Below are 20,443 nucleotides of genomic sequence, written 5' to 3'. Positions count from 1 at the left end.
ATTCAGATTCTGAACCCCTTCAGAGTCCAGGAGCACGTGATGTCAAGATAACAATATGAGGTCCATCTCTATTGCAAATTGGCTTAGTAGTGGTGGTGGTGTTTGGACAAAGGTCTACATAGTTCCAGAGGGTCATGAGGAGGATGTTTGGTTTTGGGAGGAGGTATTATAATGCCAGCTGAGCTATGTATTATGGTCATGAGCGCTTTAGCAATGCCTAGAATATGCATATTTTTAGGTGCTTCACCCCTCTCCCTCCCAAGCCACCTAGGACAGAGTTGCCTGGTGACAAAAGGTGCTAATGTGGGAGCAAGGGAGAAAACAGGTTGTACTCTGGAGAGAGGCCCCATCTTCTGACTTGGGGTGAAATTGTCTCTGCCTTGAAATGCACATCTTACTCCAGTGTTCACGTCCTCCCCAGCCTTCTCTGCAGGTTGCAGTCACTCTCAGTCCATACTCCTCCCAGAGGCTTACCTTGACACTTGCAGCTGTTGCATGCCCATCATAGAAGTAGAGTGATAGGGATGGTGGATAATGAATATTGTTGCATTTCACCTTTCCTGCTTTCACATGCTGGCACAGAATAATGGGTAGCTATGGCGTGAACATCTTACGGGGGGTATTCTCCCTGTTGGCTCCTGCACAATGTTCATTAGGTACATCACACTCACATCTGTCTAACCACACAGGGCTGCTTAATCCTCTCACTTGAGGGTAGCTGCTGTTAAGCAGTATGCAGTCTGTAGCTTCTGCAGTGCTTCCTTTGGCATGTGTAGCAAGGAGACAGTAGCTGTCTATTGAGTTGGGTTATGGAGTTAGTGACGTGGCCTTATGTACCTGGTGAGGTAGCTTACTGGCAGAGTCTGCCTCCTGAGAGAGGTGTTGATTTGGCTTAGAAAAGTCTCTTAGTAGCTGGTAGAATTGTCAGGTACAGGAATAGTGCTGTATTCCTTCTGGTTCAGGTCTCCTCTTTCCCAGCTTGAGATGGCAGCATGTTATGTATTGTAAACCTCGAGATTTTGTGCTGTTTCCATCAAGATGCATAATCAGAGTGGGTCGAGTGCGAGGCAGAGCAGGGTCTGTTTCTCTGCATCTCATGCATCCAATATATGGTGAAACTTAGGCTTGCTGGGTTTTTGACTTGGTTCAGGCCCGAGAAACGGGTGACATCTACAGCTTACTTTTCTTCCCTTCCCCATTTGAGAAGCATTTTAGCATCTGAGTTTCATTACCAGTGGTGATTTGGTTCCAATGGTCTGATTGAAATATGCTGCTTTCTGGGAAGCTGCCTATGGTAATGTTAGATGTGTGGCCTCTGAAGTCCTGAAAAATATCTCCTGCTATCCTATATGTTCCGCTGCCTGTAGCATTCTTAGCAAACCTGTAATTGTCTCGAACTCAGTGTCACCCGCAGGAACTGAGGAGATTCCCATCCTTCAGTGTCTATCAGAATGTTTTCCTGGAGGGGGAAGTGGTCCCATTATTAATACTTATTTTACAGCGTCCAACCCAGAGGAATTTTGTTGTTCTTCTGCTTTTGCTTTTGTTTGGTTATCGTAGCTTTATTTTCGTTGTGGGATTTGACTCATTCTTTTGAAGTCACTAGAGGAGACTTTTTGGGTCTTCAGACTTAAAGTAGGTTTTAGCTTTTCCCAGAGAATAACCTTGCAAGGGATGTAATTCCTGCCTTCTCTTCTCCCTACCCCCCACCCCACTCTAAAACAGGTGGAACAGTAATAAAGTTGAGTTGTTGAGAGAAACAGATGGGAAGAACAAGGGTAGACTGTGGGCTCTCTAGAGGAGGGCTTCTCTCTGGCTATATCTGGATTGCACTTGCCTGAAGCATGTCTTGGGTGCTACTGTGATACCACTAACAGGATAAGAATATGTCCTCCAAGGCCACTGAGTCTGCAGCATTCAGGCACTATGCTGAAAATTCCGTTTGCTGCCACGCAGCAGAATTGGGAGGTGGACTCCTAACTGCTTGTGTGCTGGCCTTGAGTCAGTGGCAGGTCCTTCAGGTGATCATTGTTTTGAGGGATGCTGCCCTCATGACCCCATGACACACCTCTGGCTAGTCCTAGCTCACAGGACACAGTTAATGTTAATATGGACTCTTACGGCAGGAGGAATGACGTAGCATTGACTAATGCATATGAAAAGTTATGGGAGGATTGTGCAAAGCTCTGAAAAGGTATCAGTCTCTGGCTTGGAGACAAAGTCGCCAGTGAATAGTTGCTGCTTGCTGAGTATCAATTCTGTGCTGTGCAATATACACGTGAAGGCCCAGTCCATGCCTGGAGAAGTTCACACGCTAAGGGTTACATGTTTGCTGGCTGAAGGATGATGAGATGGGGACCCCAGGAAAGAATTAACTAAGAAAACAAATGAGCTCAGTTGGGCTAGTTGTGTAGAGGATGTGCCAGATCTTTCAGGAAACGTCTTTTTTAAGGCAAGTGGAGCCTTCCAAGCTCCGCACAACCCAAGTGGCCCAGAGCCTATTCCAGCCGTTCTGCTTTTCTGGAAGCATGAGTCTCTGCAAGGAGGGGTTGTGTGAGGCTCAGCTACTTTTGGTTGTGAAATTGCTTTTTAGGAAGCTTAAGCAAGAGACGGCAGCAAACTCCAAAGGAAGAAAAGGATTTAATAAGATACATTTTTAGAAAGCAGAATGTTGTCTCCTTTCTACCTTCCACCCCATCCCTCTCTGATCCAGCATCAGAACAATACTTGCACTTTGGGAACTTTTTATCTGCAAATACTAACAGCTCTCCACAAGGGACCTGGAAGTTAGATAGATGAATATGATCATTCCCTGTTTCCAGACAATGTTAAGTGACTTCCCCAGACCCCACAGGGTACTCTGGAGCTGGCAATAGAACAGAGTTTCTGGATCCTAATCCTGTGATCAGTTCACTGGTCACAGCTGTTTCAGGCATCTCGGACCCAGCCTAGTAACTAAGAGGAAATGATCACATAAGAGTTTGCTGCCTTAGTGCAGATGGTGAGCTCTTCAGTGAAGAGGAGATCATGGGTGGGACTGTTGGTGAAGTCTTGAGTAGATCTCTTCTCCATGAAGTTCCATTTCTGAGCTTTCAACACCAGTTGCTGAGTTTGGTGGGTTGCCAGGAATCCTGCTGACTTCATTAGGTAGAAGACTGCTATTCCCTCCTATCCTGTGTTTGCTCTCACCCTCCATCTCTGCAGCGGTCTCCTGCTGGGCACCTTCCTCGCAGTCCAGATGCGTGAAAGGAAGTCCCATCATTGCTGTTCCATGGATCTGCAGTGGTGGAGGCAGTACACCAGAGTGAAGCCCTCTTCACTGCCCAGGAAGCAGAGATACTGGGGTTTGTCTCCTGGAATGCATAGAAATTAAATACATTCCCCACTGAGCCACCCTAAATAATGCATTTTATTGTCTCGCCATCCTGATATCAGCCTGTTTTGGGGGAAAATCCTTTTCCCCCCAGTCCCACAGATGGTCAGCGTGTCAGCTGGAGTCTGGAAAGCTCCCCTCCTTTTACCCTCCCCTTCTGGAGGCCTTGCGCCTCCAATACCATCCTTCTGGCTGTGGAATATGGCACAGGGGAGTCTTTCCCTTTGTGTCTCAGAATAGCTGCTGCTTTCTCCATCTTTTACAAGGGTGAAGCACATGAGTGGGACTAGGCCTAGGATTGAACTCCCTCCACTATGACGCTGTAGCTAGGAATTGTAGCTGGCCCTATTCTGAGCTTCCTTGAGATCCTTTAGAATGCTCCTATGTGTCAGGTCACAGTACACATCCCTATAAACCTCCATGTTTATGGCCTGCCCAGGAACAGCTATAAATGCAGGCAGCCCCCACGCAAAGTTGTCCCTTCCTTTTACTGCAGGGCCAGGGCATCCACTCTCTTCAGAAGTTTGCCAGCCTGCTGCTAAGTCCAAGGCTCCTATGGAGGTTGTGGGAAGTGTTATCTTCCCCCATGTGCCTGCCCATTCCAGCAGTGGAACTAGGAACTGGCTTCTCATTCTGGGGACCAACTGTGCGTGGTTTTTAAAGTGAATTGGAGCCCGTGGCAGAGGAAATCTGGATGTGATTTGAAAGGTGTGTAGAAGCGAATTCTTTCCGAGTCAGAGGGAGTCCTTCAGGGTAAAACGAAAGTCAGACGTTTTTCCACTCTCAAAATATCTGGCTTCTTTAATGGCTCTGATAAGCTTTGTGATACATTTATGGTTCTCTGCCCCTCCTGCTCCCTCAGGATCGAGTAACAATCTTCAGCTCAATGGGCGCCACAACCGTGTTGCTGACTGAAATGCCTCTGCAATTTTCTTTTCCCTCCACTCCCTCTTCCCCAGTATGGCTCTGACGTTGGCTTGAGAATTCCAGTGGGATGGAACAGAGTACACTGTCCCCTTCGCTCACCTGGCCTTTTCTAGAGGCTAATTGCTCTCTTGTGGGCTGTCGTCCTGCCCTCAGGGTGTCTCCTGCACAGCTGAGGGTAATTGTCTGTCAACCCTTCTCCCACCATCTCCCCTGATATTTCCCAATCCCTGAGCGGGGTAGGTGAGACTTGAAGAGGTAGCATGTTTGCCATAGCGGGGCTGCACTGGGTCACTTTACAGCCCCCCCACTCTAGACCTGCTACAGCACGACCTGTGCTATAAATCAGTCAATCAAATAAGAGTTGAGAGTAGCAGCCGTGTTAATCTGTATTGGCAAAAAGAAAAGGAGTACTTGTGGCACCTTAAAGACTAACCAATTTATTTGAGCATAAGCTTTCGTGAACTACAGCTCACTTCATCGGATGCATAAAGTTGAAAATACCTCAAATAAGAGTGAGGGGGCTTTGATGGGCTATATAGGGCATTTCCTTCAATGGTTTGCCACAGCAAGGCCCCTAGCCATTGGGTTGTCAAGCAGGGGGAAGGGCTCCAATAGAGTTTTTAAAGGCAAAGCGTGTCTCTGGTCTCCCTGGGTCCTCAACTGCCAGGGATGAAGCTTCTCTGGCTCTATTTCTGCTGGTCACTGTGCTCACTGGTGGTGCCCACTCTGCCAGCTCCCCTTGTGGTCGCAGCTGTTGGAGCTGTAGTATAGACAGGGCTCAAGCCCTACAGTGGTGGTGAAAGATGTGCCCCATTTTTGAGTCTGCCTCTTGCCTAGTCAGACCTTTATGTGCTGGGAGTGCCCCGTTGCTGAGCAGTCAGTTGCAAGTGCAGGAAGGCTGCTTTCTCCCCGCCTGGATATGCCTTCTTTTGTTCTAATGCAATCTCTTTGTCCTGCAGGCTTGTGCATGTGTCTCTCTGTGCTTGGGCATTAGGCCAAGCAGCTAATGTTAAATAATGACTCAGCAACTCGATCAGTTAACGGCATTTGAAAACTGCTGCATAATTACTACCAGAAGAGCTGCTTGTCTGCTGCCCCGCCTTCAGCACCGAGGAAGTGGCGGTGGGTTTTCCCAGAATGTTGTAGCTGGGGAGGCAGGGAAGAGGGGATGACTGTAGAGTTCTGAACATGTCCTCTAAAGGCAGATTTTGAGCCTTCTGTGTAAATACAGCTCTGCCAATGTATCTTGATCATGACCTGCGGTGACCCCAGCTAACCCATTTAGATGCATCCAGCTCTACCTATGTCATCTCTCCCGCCTCTTTCCTTCCCATCCTCAATGCCCTCTCTCAGGATTTTGCCAATGCTCCGGCCTGCCAGCCCCACCTGTGGATGTAAAGCAGGCCCATGATTAATGATCTGAGAGAGAGGATGGTCAGCATGCAGGGGAGGGAGGAACCTCTGCGCTGCTCTCCAGTGCCACCTATTTGCTGAAGAGGCCACATGTGTATGTGTGTTCATGGGGATTTGCAGCGATGTGGTGGCCAGCAGATAAACCAAAGCCCCCACGATGGTGATTTGTCAACCCTGATTCTCAGTGCAGCCCAGGACCCAGAATTCCTGATTGGTATCTGAAGGCCCTGGCCTTAGTGTGTGCATGACCACTGGGGATTGAGGTGGATGGTACAGGTGTGAGGTTTGGGATGTCTGGTTCTGGATGAGATGGGAGGGAGGGAGCCATTCAGCTGAGTGAAACAATTGGGGTGTAGGAGAGTTCTCTTGGAGTTGAAGGAGCGTCTCCTGTTGAAAGGACTTTGTAAGCAGTGTCCAATTGAAAGTGTTTCCAGTGGCTGAGAAGGTCTCAAGACTATGGCTGGCTTTGAGGTAGGATTTACAGAGGTGCTCTCCTGTGATTTTTACAGTCTTCCCTCATCCCTGTGGGGCAAACAGCCATAAAGTCTCTCTCCTTTTATTTTCAGTGGCTCATTGCAGTTAAGGAAAGGAAATGGAAGGAAGCTTCAGAGCTATTTAGATTGTATCAAATAGCCCCAGAGAGGGAGCGGGGGAGAGCATGAAGTAGCTGCGTGAGGGCCAGAGCTGTGATTCCAGTCCAATGCGGAGACCTGCGGAAGAGCTCTGTGTAGGCTCAAAAGCTTCTCTCTCACCCACAGAAGTTGGTCCAATAAAAGACATTCCCTCCCCACGTCACGTCTCTGAGATCGATCACTGTCTGCCCTGACTCTGCTGAGCTGAAGAGACAGGCTACTTCTTGCTGGCTTAGGGCATGTCTTCACCGGCAATGTTAAAACACTGCCGTCGCAGCGCTTTAACGTGGCTTGTGTAGTTGCGGCAGAGCCCTGGGAGAGAGCTCTCCCAGCGCTCTAAAAACCCACCTCCACGAGGGGTGTAGCTCCCAGCACTGGGAGTGCTGCACCCAGTGCTGGTGCACTGTCTATACTGGTACGTTACAGCGCTGAAACTTGCCGTGCCCAGGGGGGTGTTTTTTCTCCCCCCGAGCGAGAAAGTTGCAGCGCTGTAAAGTGCCAGTGTAGACAAGTTTTTAGAAGCTCTACGGTTGAGGCCAAATGGTGGACGTTGTGGTGGGGTTTGTGCGTAGCAGAGCCACCCCATCCTCAGGCCTCCATTTAAGAACTTGCTGTTTGCCCAACCATTTTGACCGACCATCCTTAGCTCCATGGGGTGTAAGTGCATGGTACCCAGTAGGAGTAATGCAAACCAAAGAAGCTGCTTTACTTCTGTGTGTGTGTGTGTGTGTGTGTGTGTGTGTGTGTGTTGACTCTAACACTTTAAAAAAAAAAAAAACCCCAAAAAACGCTTGACTCAGTACAGAAAATCATCAGAAGTCTGTTCTGTTCCTTTTCTTCAGGTAGCTAAAAGCCTCACTTGTTTTGGCAGAAACCCTTTTATCTCTGAGTAGTCTGGATAACTTGGCAGCAGTAGAAGATGGAATGGCAGCTTTTGGCAGCTGGGTGCTGTATAATGCATTAAAGTTACAATACTTAGCCTTGATTTGAAAAGGCTGGCGGGGGAAGGAGGGGGGAAGAGGAGGGGAGAGAACAGTGGGATGAAGATTTGCATAGACTGCCCTTCAAACACCTTTGGAGTCCATCCTAAATGGTGTGCAGATGTTGATTTCCCCATTTTTCTGTCTGCTCTTTTCCTATCATGGTGGTGGGTGTGGGGAGAGGTGTGCTATGAATTGCTATTGCAAACCCCCCATGGTTACTTATACTTCCTGCTTGGAGATGTCTGGAAAGGTCTGTAGAGGAGCTAAGTATTTATTATATTGTTTTGGGGTTGATGTTTGAAAAAATTTGGTTTGTTTAGTCTGGAGAAGAGAAGACTAAAGGAGGGACATAAGTCTTCAAGTGCATAAAATGTTGTTATAAGAGGAGGGTGATAAATTCTTCTCCTTAACCACTGAGGATAGAGCAAGAAGTAATGGGCTTAAATTGCAGCAAAGGAGATTTAGGTTAGACATTAGGAAGAACTTCCTAACTGTAAGGGTAATTAAACACTGGAACAAATTGCTTGGGGAGGTTATGGAATTTGTGCCGATGGAGATTAGACATGTTAAACAAACATCTGTCAGGGATGGTCTATATAATTCTTTGTCCTGCCTCAGTACAGGGGACAGGACCTATTAAAGTCTCTTCCAGTCCTACATTTCTCTGATTCTTGAGGCATCTCTACACAGAGACATTGAGATTAAATGGTAATTAAAGAGAGTCATGTCCAAAAGTGCGTATAAACAAGAAAGCTATTTTTTTTCCATAACCAAATTAAATTTTGTTGAGTTTGGGAGATTAGGAGGAGTTGTCCTTGCTCTTGTCTGGCCTCGTAGTGTTTCACATTGGAGATGGTGCTCCTTCCTTTCTCTCCAACGTTCATGCTTCTCCAACATCCTGCTGCAGAGCCACCTTGTTGCCAACTTTGAAATTGTTTGTACTGGGGAGACATTATCCCTTCCCTTTTCCCCTCCTTCACTGGTGTCCTAGAGTGCAAACTTGTTACTTCCTGTTACTCTACCCGCTATTACCTTACTGATTGGAGCTAGTATACATCCTCCAATGGCTGACCCTGTATTCATGCCCTTTTCTGCAATGTACCTGTGTCTGTGTCTACCCTTTTGATTCTACTTATTGCTCTTCTGGCCCTATTCCAACAAGCCAGTGCATTCATCAAAGCTAATTTCCCTTTTGCCTTGGCCCATCTCCCTGTTTCTCTCCAGCTGCATTTCTTTTAGCTTCTGTAAACCCTGTGCCCTAATCTCACACTCCTGTGCCTACTGCAGCCCTGCTGCTCCCTTGGGCACGAAGGAATTTGGTGCAAGGGGGAGAAGAAATAAACCACCCAGCAGATCTGTAGGATAGGGAAGTGAGCCAAGTACCATATTAAGGGCTCTTAAAAACCCTGAGGCAGCCAAATAACTTCAAAGTAGGGATGGGATGGAACCTGATGTGAAGTATTGTGATTGCTTGATTCATACTATGGATTTCTCTAGCATCTGAGGATCTCAAACCACTTAATTAAGTCTCACAGGGCAGCATTGTTATCCCCATTTTACAGATGTAGATAAGTGATGTGTGTCCAAGGGCCCAGTGCAAAATCCTGAACCCAGGTCTTCAAGCTCGCATCCCACTGATTCAGCCATAAGTCCACCATTTCTCTACAGGCCAGTGGTGTAGTGGGGCCAGATTATGATGGAACAGCACTTTTGTCACATGGAGGGTGCCATTTTAGAACAAAATGGTGTTCTCCGCACAGTGTGTCCTCCAGTAGATGACCATTCAGGTCTACGTCAGGGTTTTATAGCTGTTCTTGGCAGCATGGAGAGATTCTGCTTTTTCCTAATTTAGGCATTTTGATGTAAATCAACTTTTTATTAAAAAATAAATTTTCTGTTTAGGAAGCATCAGAACTGGGAGAAATGCAATGTGAGAAGGGAAGGGAATTTGTTGAAGGTTTGTGTATTCAGCCACTGAAATAATTTTTAGATCACCATTTATTTGTTTGTTTTAACATTTAAATGTTCCTTTCATAGGTTGGTTTGTTTTAGACATTTATAATGTGCCCATCAGCAACTACATCTCAGCACACTGACGAGTTACAAATGAAATTCCAGTTTCTAATGATGGTCAACAAAACCTTTTTGACCCATTAATCTTTGTGAAATCATCATTAGAATAAGAATACAGGCAGAAAATCTACTTACCCATTTTTTTACCTTGATGGCTGATGTGAATGAAAAACTATTGATAATTTACTTGCCTGCTGGGGAAAAAAAATAGTAGCCACCCACAGCAAGGAGATTAACTAGAGGCTGGTAATTCCTGCCCCTCCCCTCCCTGGTATCTTAGCAATAAATACTTTCCAAGCTACTGATCTGCAAGAACTAAAGACCAGACTGGAGAAGGAAGCATTTGAGCAATGTCCTGGCCCTTGTGAGGGAATAGTGTAGATTGGAGCCAACCTGGTGCAGCTAAGAGCTATGCAAGCCTTTATAGCACTGTTTGGTTTGGTTTTCTAGTCTTGTTCGGGAATAATATCTGAGCCACAAATGCTCATGTGAAAATGTGCATGCATGATGGGGTTGTGCTGTTACTCCCATGGAGCATGTGTTGGTAGCCCCTTGGAGGAGAGAGTATTTCAGGTTGCTCAACCATGATCATTCTGATCAGTGAAAGAGTAGCATTGGTAACCATCCAGTCGATCTCCGCTGGTATGGTGGTGGCGTTGGGGCTGGGGGAACGAAAAGAATGGGTAATTCCAAGGTGTGTGTGTAGGTGATGGAGAGATGAGTGGAGGTAGGTATTCTAGTGTTGGGGCTAAATCTCCTTCTGGGGCTTGAGAGTAGATTCAAATGGCAGCTCATATCACAGGTGATCATGATGCTGGTCTAACTTCAGTCCCAGCTGGATGCTGAGGTACAATTCTTTAAAAAAAATAATCCTACCGCTGATTCATTGCTTGGGGGGTGAGGGAGGGAGACCAGGACTGAGGTGCATCTGCAGAGCTGTTGGAGGGAGATAGCTTGCACTGCGCCCACCAACAGTGCAAGTCCTTTACTTTTTCTCAAGCACTAAAACTCCCCCTAACTCAGGGGGTAGAGTTGGCTTTTGCTTGATGATTATCTCACCATCAAACCTGAAAACTTCAATTCAAATCCCGAAAGCTCCTGGAAGGCTGGAAGTTCTGAGACATGTGTTATTGGTCCCAGCTATTGGGCAATAGCTGCAGTGGTTTCAATTACAATATGAAAGCTAACAGCTGGGGTTTAAAGGAGTTTGATAGTGCAGTCTTGAGTTGTGACACTTCGAATTGGGATTTGCGTCTGTTCTAGCTCAATGTGGGGGGCAGGTTTCTCCCTCCTAAGTAAACGCATATCTCTTTCATGATCTCTCTGCTAGTGGCCTGTGTCTCTTTAAACACTGGAGAAGTTGTGCTCAGCAAAGACAGATTGAAGCTTTTAGGACTAATTAGACTTCAAAGAAAAACTGCCTGAGCCACAAGTGAGAGGGGAGGAAATGGAGTAGCTGAAGGATTCCTTTAAAGGAGAATAAAAATAAACCCCAGACAGGAAGGAAAGCCCGATAGGGTCTGAATCTGATCTGCAATCCCACAAGTCTCGCTCTGGGGACCTTCTCCATTCAGGAGCTACAAAGAGAGAGACCCTCTGTCCAAGGCTTTGTCTACACTACACATTCTGACCTCCAGTTAAGATCTAGGGTAAAATGCAAACGTTAGAATCTGGGAACAAATGCTTGGGGAATATCCATTCTTGCCTTTACAAACGGGTTAACCGTGGCCTGATCTACACTTAAGATGAAGGTCGACATAGTTACAGTTCTCAGAGGTGTGAAAAATCCATGCTGCTAAGTGCCATAGGGTTGCCGACCTAACCCTCCGTGTCAGTGCAGCTAGGTCAATGGGAGAATGCTTCTGTCGATCTAGCTAGTGTTGCTCAGGGAAGTGGTGTTCGTACACCCTTGGGAAAAACCCCTTCTGTCAGTGTAGGCTGTATCTACACTACAGGTTTATGCTGCCACAGTTACGGCAACCTAGCTATACCAATATAGTCTCCGTGCTGTAGACGTACCCTTTGTTCAACAGTCAAGTTACATCTACATTACAGAGCCTATACCACCATAGCTGTAGCCCCTAGTGTAGAAGCAGCGTATGCTGACAGGAGGAGGTTTTCTGTCGGTGTAGGAATACCACCTCCCCGAACAATGTTAGCTACTTCAACAGAAGTGGTCTTCCATCAGCCTAGCTGCATCTACACTGGGGTTTTTGCTGACATAATTCTGTGGTTTTTTTTCCACACCCCTGCCTGACATAGCGATGCCAATGTAACTGTTCATTGTAGGCCACAGATTGCTTTTCCCTACTTCCCACAAATTAAAACCCACTCTAACTCCCTCCACTCCCCTTCTTTTTGCAAGCACACACCCTCTTTTGGGGTCTGAGGCCAGGTTATTGGCAGGAACTGGTTATTGACAACTCAAGCAAACTAATATCTGTCCTTGCTTCTTCCTACTCTCCTGCTCACCCCCATCTCCTCCTCCCCATTCCAGTTCCTGGTCTCTTATGTGCTTGCAAAGCTCCATGTGCCCCTTAAGCTCACAGGCCAGTATTTGCAAATTGCATAATAGCAAATTGTTGATTCTGGTGCCTTGATTCAAAATATAGCTGACTTTCCCCAGGATTTTCAGGAATTGGGAATTGAGCCCTCGGTCTTTTGTCGTCAACTTCTTTGCTATAGATTACAAAAAGGGTGAAACAGAGCTATTAGGGGTAGGGGGAGAACAGCTGGAAGACCCCTGCACAGGGTCATGTTTTGAGGCTACTACATCCATTGCAGTCTGTTGGGAGAGGACCACCCTCTGGGAGTGCAGAAACAGACAAAAACCCATGACCACATGTATGCTGATCTTGTTTGGCAGCTGAACTGTAAAGATGAGACTTGGGAGACAGAACTCAGCATGTTAATCTCCAAAACCACAGTGGCTGTTTGTACCTTTTGATTTAGCAATGGTTAGATGCCTGGGAGGGGTAGCACTTCTCGTGTGCTCTGAAGTGATACAAGCCATTCTACCACCTCCTGGACACGCACAGCAACACCCTGGATAAGTGAAGAGACATAAGGACACATCTGGTTGGGGAATTTGATCGGATTTTTCTTATGTTGGGCAGGAGTATGGAAAAACGCACCCCTAAGCACCATAGCTGTGCCGACCTATCCCACAGTGTAGATGCATCTATATCAATGCAAGAATGCTTCCGTCGCCCTCATTACCGTCGCTCAAGTAGGTCATGCAGGCTGCATCTATACTCTGGGCTTATGTCGGCATAGCTGTGGTGATCTATTTATGCCCATGTTGTTTCCACAGTGTAGACATGCCCTTAGTAATTTCAAATGTGCATCTCTCCAAAAGTATGCTTGGTGGGTTGAGGGGAGGTTCTTCTGTGTGGGCAAGGGGGTTCTTGGCAATTCCAGTCTTTGCTTACATTGAGGATAGATTCTGATCAGTTGATTTGAGGGAAATGATGTCTGATGGAACAGCCTTGATAACTTGCACTGCTCTTGTTCCTCTTTCTCACTGTAGGGAAGATCCTCTTCCGCAGAAGCCACATCCGGGATGTTGCCGTCAAGCGTCTGATCCCTATTGATGAATACTGCAAGGTAAAGGGAGTTTTCTGTCTTAAACTGAAGACTTCTAGCCTGTGATATAGGCATGATTTGAGCTGGTCCTTCTCTGTTGGTGATACCGGTTCCATTTCTGGGAGGGGGCAGCACATGGTGTTGCACTTAATTGTGCACTTCCACCAGCAGTAGCTTGTGCTAACGTACCACCTCCTGCCATGAAATTAGCTGGTGGCCTTGGGTCTGGTGCCGCGCATCCATTCCATGCAGGTGTAAAAACATTCCATGGGTACCATCTCAGACATAGGGGTCAGTGCTGTGGTTTTGGAGGCCTAGAGATTGCAGCGTGGTAGTGACCTAGTTGCTCACCATGCACTCTCCACTCTAGTTCTCCTTAATTTTATTAATTTTTTTTTTAAATCCCTTCTCAGGCTACAAACGAGAAGCAAATGGCCTGGTAGGGGCTCTGGTGGCTAATGGTTAAATTCACTAGCTAGCCTATCCTGTTGGTTTCAAATGTTATTACTATTGAGCAGAGTCCAGTCCTTATCCTTAGAAGATGGGTCTCCGTCACAGAACTGGTACTGTCTCTAGCTTCGGGGATAACAGAGGGTTCTGTGCAGTGGACTGAGATATGTTGGCAGAGCTGCGTGGGGTGCCCAGCACCGGAGCATCTTACTCTTAGGGCACCATGGAACTTTATACAATAATGTTAAAACTCATCTGTGCATGAGGTGAAGCTTTTTCAGGCATCAGCTGAAGACCGTGGAACAAACCCCCAGAGGAACTAAGGACCTTCTGCTCTAAGTGCAAGATGTATTTCTTTGAACATGCCTTCTCTAAACATAATCGTGTGTGTGTGTGAAATAAAAGTTCCAGAACAAAACACTCAACTTGCATACACCTCTCCCCCGGCGAGAAGATGAGAGAACAAACCCAACACAGGTGTTAGTAGCTTTGTTTAATGCCCTCCTGCTCCGCGCTCCAATACTATGGGGTTGAGCGCAGCATAAGAGCCAGAATAGAATAGAATTGCAGGGGATGATACAGGTTAGGACTCAGGTGCATTGACCAGAGCTCTGAGGGAGGGACCCTGGGACTGGAATTGCAAGGGGTGCTGAAGGTCAAGACCAAGACGCATCAGCAAACATGTCTGGAGGCATAGCACTGGGCTAACGTGCTGCAGCTCAGAACTGCTGAGGTGCATTAGCTGCATTACTGCAGGGTAACAGGCAGGATTGGAACAGCAGAGGTGAAGCACAGGTAGCCTTGAGGCATATTGCCAAAGCTGGGGAGGTCGGGGGAAGCTTACACGGCAACTGGCTGGCTCTTGCTGGTGTGATCAGTCCCCTGATTTCAGGGACACTAAAGTGTGCCAGCTACATAGACACACGCTTGCCCATAAATTTAATTTTAGGGAGGAAAAAAGTCCCTAAGTGATAAGAGGCTGCAGCTGTCTGTTTGGAACGATGCAGTTAATGGCATAAAATATAATTAATCCATTTGACTTAATAAATGGGACATAATGGCTGATGTTATATGACCCACTTAGACAACAGCTTTCTCCTCCTCCAGTTAATGCATTGCCAGGTAATAAAGTGTGCACTAAGCCTGGCCTTCCAGTTCCTGCTACTTAACTGTGAAGCTGCTAGAGGGGTGAGGGGCTAAGCCATCATAGAAGTGTGCATGGCAGAGTCGGCCCATGCTATTACCATGGGCGTCTCAACCAAAGTCCCTGCTGTCCCTGGCATTTCTGTTATTTTGGGCTGACTTCACATTCACCACCACAGTGGGAGTATAATATACACTCTCAGCAAAAAAAAAAAAAATCCCTGAGTTTGCTGTGGTTAGGGTGGTGTTTAGTGAGTACTGAGCATTACGGGAACACAGCTTAACCGGATCCCCCACAAAATACTAGATAATATCTTGTCCTTTGTTTTGTCTCTCCTGGGAGAGACGTGGGGCGGCGCCGTTCCCTGAGAAAGCTCTGCAAATCCTCCTCTCTTGGCTGCAAAGAAGGCCGGTGAAATCCTGGACTGAAAACATGCAAAGGCATCGCCCCACCAAGCAGGAAGAGAATAGTCCCTCTTTATAAAGCCACAGTCCAGCTGCACCCAGAATTACTCTCTTGCTAGCAGAAAGAGCTTAACAGATTGGAGGGAGGTCAAAGAAGAGTAGCAAAAATGATCAGGGTGCTGGTGAGAATGATTCCTAAAGTCAGATTTAAAAGAGCTAAATACAGTGTATTCTCATCCCGTTTCCTCCGTGTCCTACACTAAATAACCCTTTCCTCTGTGTTGGTGGTAATATTAGTAAGTTTGAGAGAGAAAATGTTGGCTGAATATCTGGTAAAAGAGTTGTGACTGGGGGATCCTCTCCCAAGCCCGGTCGCTTGGGAGTCTTAAAATGAAACTGGACAGAGCTCTAGAAAATGCCCTTCAGACTGCAGTCATGCATCAACCCCTGTAAAATGGCTCATCCATCTGAATAGGTCATTTCCTATCTGTCTTCTCTGAATAACCTTTCCCTGCCGGTCTCCTCACTCCAACCACCATGCTCCAAGCCAGACAAAATTGGATGGGTTTCTCTTTGGAGCCTGTTCTTCAAATTGCCCTTAAGAATGAGTTGTGTGGCTGAACGTATCGCCTCGATAGTGCTCCCAGCCTCTCCCAGCCTGGTGGAGGGCAATGAATCCTTTCAGTCTCCTACATGGCAGGGCTGTGCACTAATCATAAGGCAGATGGCCCTTGATTTCCATCCTCCTAGGACAAGCTGTGTTTTACTGCCATCATTTCCAATGCAGTAAGGGTGGAACCTTCTCTGGACTGGGGCTGGTCACTTTACCAGGGTCTGAGGGATTCTGCATAGAGCACAGGGAATGGAGTCCTGTGAGCAGCACCTCAGTGGAAATGTTGCCAGCAGAAAACCTGAACAGTTGCCTGCACCCACAATCTCCGGAGTGGACAGTTGTTTCTATATCCCATTTCTTATGCTGGCTGGCATGCTGTCTCAATTCCTTGTCAGGCAGTATCACCCCCACTGCTTGGTGGCTCTGCCTGTCCTGGCTGTGGTGGTGATCAGTGTCTGTGCAATGGCAGGCCTAGAGTTGCCAACCCTCCCAGTTTGGCCAGAAGCCTCCCGGAATCGGGCTCAAGCTCTCATAGGCTACTGAAGCCAATCTGGGAGATTTTAGGCTGCTAAAAGTCCTGTTGTGCAGTGGGGCTAAGGCAGGATCCCTATCTACCCTGGCTCCATGCCGCTCTCTGAAGTGGCTGGAATGTCCGGCAGCGGCTGCTAGGAGGAGGTGTGGCCAGGGGGGTCTCTGCGTGCTGCCCCTGCTCCGAATGCTGACTCTGCAGCTCCTATTGGCCAGGAACGGGGAACTATGCCCAATGGGAGCTGCGGGAGTGGTGCTTGCAAGCAGGGGCAGCATGCATAGCTGCCTGGCTGCCCGTGAGACTAGGGGCCACTGCCAGACATGCTGCTGCTTCCGGGAGCCGCCTGAGGTAAGCACTACCTGGCTCCGGAGCCTGCACCGCGAATCCCCTCTTGCATCCCAACCCCATGCCCCAGCCCCCTCCCACACCCAAACTCCCTCCCGGAGCCCACACACCAAACCCCCTCCCACACCCCAACCCGCTGCCCCAGGCTCAGCCCAAAGCCCTCTCCCACACTCCGAACTCCTCAGCCGCACCCTGTCCTGCACCCCAAACCCCTGCCTCAGCCTGGTGAAAGTGAGTGAGGGTGAGGGAGAGCAAGTGATGAGGGAGTGGGGCTGGAGGGAGTGGGAGTGGGGCCTTGGGAAAGGGGTGGGGCAGGGGTGTGGCCTTGGGCAGAGGGCGGGCAAGAGTATTTGGGTTTGTGCAATTAGACAGTTGGCAACCCTAGGCAGACCTGTTTCGGGAAGGGCTATGGGGGCAGAGCAGACAGGTCAATAAATACTCAGGTCTGCCTCTGGGAGCAGCCTGGGGTGCTGCACGCAGGGCTATGTTCCTGGTGCAGGGGCGAGCTGAGGTTCTTATGGTTTTGTTCGTACCCCTGTCTCAGGGCCCTTGGTGTGATGGGTGTGGCTGAGGGAGGATTGTGGGTACAAAGCTGAGGATTGTCTGTCAGTCATATATCAGGGTGGGCCCTGCTTCCAAACCTTCTTTCTGTGATATCATGTCACTCTTCAGTTCCCCCCCCACCTTCCCAACAATGAGCACTGTACAGCTACATGTGTCCCCTTTGCCTACGTATGTATTACAGAGCCCTAGCCAAGTCTTCCTCCCCTCCAGCCTCAACTGGGCTGAGACAGTAAGAGAAATGATGTGTGTGGTCCAAAGGAAATGGTGCTATTCTAGGCACCATCCCCTCCACCTTCTGCAGAGACCATGACATTATTGCTCGCTCTCATTCTCTCACACTTGGCAAGTCCCACTTCTAAAATGTGTGTTGCTGCAGCCGGCTTCCTGGGAGGGAGGGGGAAAGATGCAGTGCTGCTCATTAACTCCAGCCACCACAGTTGTCGTCTGATGATAACACTAACAAAAACTCTCCAGCCCCTGCTCTAGGTGTTTGTGGGCTCCCCTTCTGCCACTGAGACAACCTCTTCTTGAGTAGCTGTTGCTCAGCAGAGGGTTTCTGAGAGACCGAGGACTCTACAGATCGCTGAAGTGCTGATGGGCCCTATGATTCCAGGGCCCTGAACCTAACCAGAAGCATCAAAGCCAGGCCCTGTTGCCTTGAAAGACATGAACTACTTGTACCTTTCAGTGGGGCTGGGGCTCTCTGCACACAGGACAGTGATGAGCTCTGGGGAGTCTCAGCCAGGCCTTAGCTTGAAGGATGGCTATTTTGATGGGTAGGCAATTGTTACAGGGACTCTAAGGATACCCTAGCTGGTGGGGACGAACGGTTATAATGGCAAAGGTAGCCTGGATTGCAGGTCAACATCTGCTTATTTCCCCTTTGCACCCTGTCATCTTACCCAGAGATGCAGCAGCTGAAACCGGAGGCTGTAAGTGACTTACTCCATTCTGGTGCATTGTGACATTCAATATAGCGCTCACCACAGTTCTGTGGATCATGGTGCCTGTTTCTTCTAGCAGCCTTTCCTGTATTTGCCCGGCTGTTCACACACTGAAGGTCGCTCCTCCCAAATCCTTTCAGACGCTGGGACTAGTCTCTAGCTTTGTGTTCTCAATTTCTTTGTTTCATTCACAGGCTCTGATCCAGCTGCCACCCTACATCTCTCAGTGTGAAGAGGTTCTTCAGTTCTTCGAGACGAGACCCGAAGACCTGAATCCCCCCAAAGAGTAAGTTGGTTACAACAAGCTAGTCGGGCTGCTCTGCAGAATTGCTGTGGTGGTGGTCGCGTCCCCTGCCACAGATAAAACCCCCTTGAGCACTGTGACGTTCAGAAGAGGCTCTGAGATCCATGAACAAATCCCCAACCTGCCTGTGAATGTAATGTTGAAGAAAGGTGCTGGTTTGAGATCCCTGGAGAGTGAAGTTCTTTGTTTAGTCTCAGAACTGGGACCATGCAAGCTTTGTTCACACACTGCTCCCTACCAGTGTGCCTCAGCCCTCCCCTGGAATGTCCACTGCTAGTGATGAGGTGGAAGCGTTTTCTCCAGGAGCTGCTGAATCCTTGGCCTCAGGGCTGAATTTGCCAGCCCAGAGGCCACTTCATGCTAATAGTGGTGCTGGGTTTTCTGATCGACACTTGGGAAACTCAAACTCTTTTCCTGTAGGAAGTGCCAAGCAGGCATCAGACAGGAGCAACTTCCAGTTATTAATGATCTCTGCTTAGAGCGAAAGACTCCCTTTGCCAGTCCCCTGAGCCATCCACAGCAATGCCTGACTCTTGCTTTCCACTGGAAACAAGGAACATGTGCTGGGATTCTTGCGTGTCTTACGCAACCCTGTGTAGTTACTAGTCTTGTGACTATGAGATACTTGTTCCAGCCCCTATTAATCACCCGGAGCATAAATACGAACACTAGCCTCCCTCTCTTGTCCTGTTGCTGTCTCTCCTTAGATTGTGTTTGTAGCTCTACTTAAGGTTGAGCAATGGAGGAAGAAGGACTGATTGTGCAAGAAAAGGCAGTAAAATAATTTGACATTGTTTTGCATTGCATGGCGGGTCGGGGGATTAAAAGGATTTTGTTTTCTCTGTGAAGGAACATTGAGTTTTTCATATCTCCTGTTAAGTGCTGTGCTTGTTTCTTTCGTAACTTCCCCCAATCTTTAGCTTATTTATTTCTTTTTCTCCTTGGCCTCCTGTTTTTATTTTCTTTTCCTGTCATCATTCCTTCCCCAGCCAGCAGACACTTGATTAGATTGGTCTGAGGGCCCCAGAGTCCATTAACTAATAGCTTGCTGTCAGCTGGCATTCCCATCCAGCCTGCCCAAGCTATTGTTCACCAGTTAACCTTTCACCCCTTCGGTCATCCATCAGCTAATGGAGCAGCATGGGAGTGAGTGAGAGACCTTAGAAGACTGATTTGCATGAGCAGTATCTCATGAACATCTAGGAGTCTGCTGGGGCAAGGGGCTTGGGATTCCTAATGTTCCTGGTGTTGGGAGGACGGGGTGGTCTATGTGATTGTTCCAATATTGACACGTTCTAATATGGACAGTTTATAAATAAAGTCAGGACTCTCTGGATGGCGTTTGATTGTCAAATCCACGGAATGAACCTGTTGATGAAACATGCACACAGATGGTGGCTTAGGGTGTGCATGAGGATTGTCATCCCCCTTTCTTCTTTTATCACCCCATTATCCACCCTAGCCTGATCTGTGGGGTATGAACGTGGCGTAGGGTCTGGAGGCTGTCACAAAAAACAGGGGCCAATTCAAATATATAGAACCCCAGGACACACATCTTAAAAAAAGCTGAAACAGTGTGGAGTGGCAGCTCCTTAAAAGGAGCTTTGTCTCCCACGTTAGCACCCCAGCTGACTCTGCTCTGGAGGTATTGCTCCTGCAGGCCTGGCATGTAAAGATCTCTCCCCTGCTCCAAACTTTCTTCTTCTCTGCACCTGATGTATGCTCATTTGAGGGAGCTAAACAAGAAGGAAAACAAAGGGACTGACTGAAATGTAAACCAAAGCTGCATGCTTTGGCGTTGGGGCCGGGCTAAGACTCTACCTTTTGGAGTGTCCCTTGCAGCGCCCTGGTTTGTGTGCATCTCCCAGCACCTATACACAGCCCCACTCACACGTGGCACATGCCGCATGTGTTTGCTTGCATTTGTAAAGGTTTGGCTGTTGCAGCAAGTGCCAGATTAACTGCTCTTGGTGCCGTGCAGTTTGGGAGTGAGGTTGCAGTCATGCTGTATTTTGAGCTGTTGTAGAATTAGCCGATGCAGCATGGTCACTTCTCCCCATGTGTTGTCCTTTCATGGGGAGGAGAAGAGGGCTTTTTCAATACTAAGAATGGCTTAACAGACCTCTCCTGGCCCGATCGCTTCCAGCAGTGAGCTACTTT

At 48.0% G+C, this 20,443-nt stretch overlaps 1 protein-coding gene across 3 annotated transcripts in view; it reads left to right on the top strand.

Annotated features, from left to right (window-relative positions):
* Window positions 1-20,443, top strand: part of SH3PXD2B (SH3 and PX domains 2B) — a 119,646-nt gene that overhangs the window by 62,324 nt on the left and 36,879 nt on the right. For 2 of the 3 annotated variants that reach the window (XM_073355810.1, XM_073355809.1), the window contains exons 4-5: window positions 12,931-13,007; window positions 18,174-18,265. In XM_073355810.1, the coding sequence (XP_073211911.1) occupies window positions 12,931-13,007; window positions 18,174-18,265 (169 nt within the window). Of the gene's footprint in view, window positions 1-12,930; window positions 13,008-18,173; window positions 18,266-20,443 lie in introns of those variants that run through there. The other variant, XM_073355811.1, reaches the window with a different exon arrangement.

Source organism: Lepidochelys kempii, chromosome 8 (assembly GCF_965140265.1).
Source record: "Lepidochelys kempii isolate rLepKem1 chromosome 8, rLepKem1.hap2, whole genome shotgun sequence".
NCBI classification, from domain to species: Eukaryota; Metazoa; Chordata; order Testudines; family Cheloniidae; genus Lepidochelys; species Lepidochelys kempii.
The sequence above is the reverse complement of the archived record's forward strand: the minus strand, read 5'-3'. Positions and strand labels throughout refer to the sequence as shown.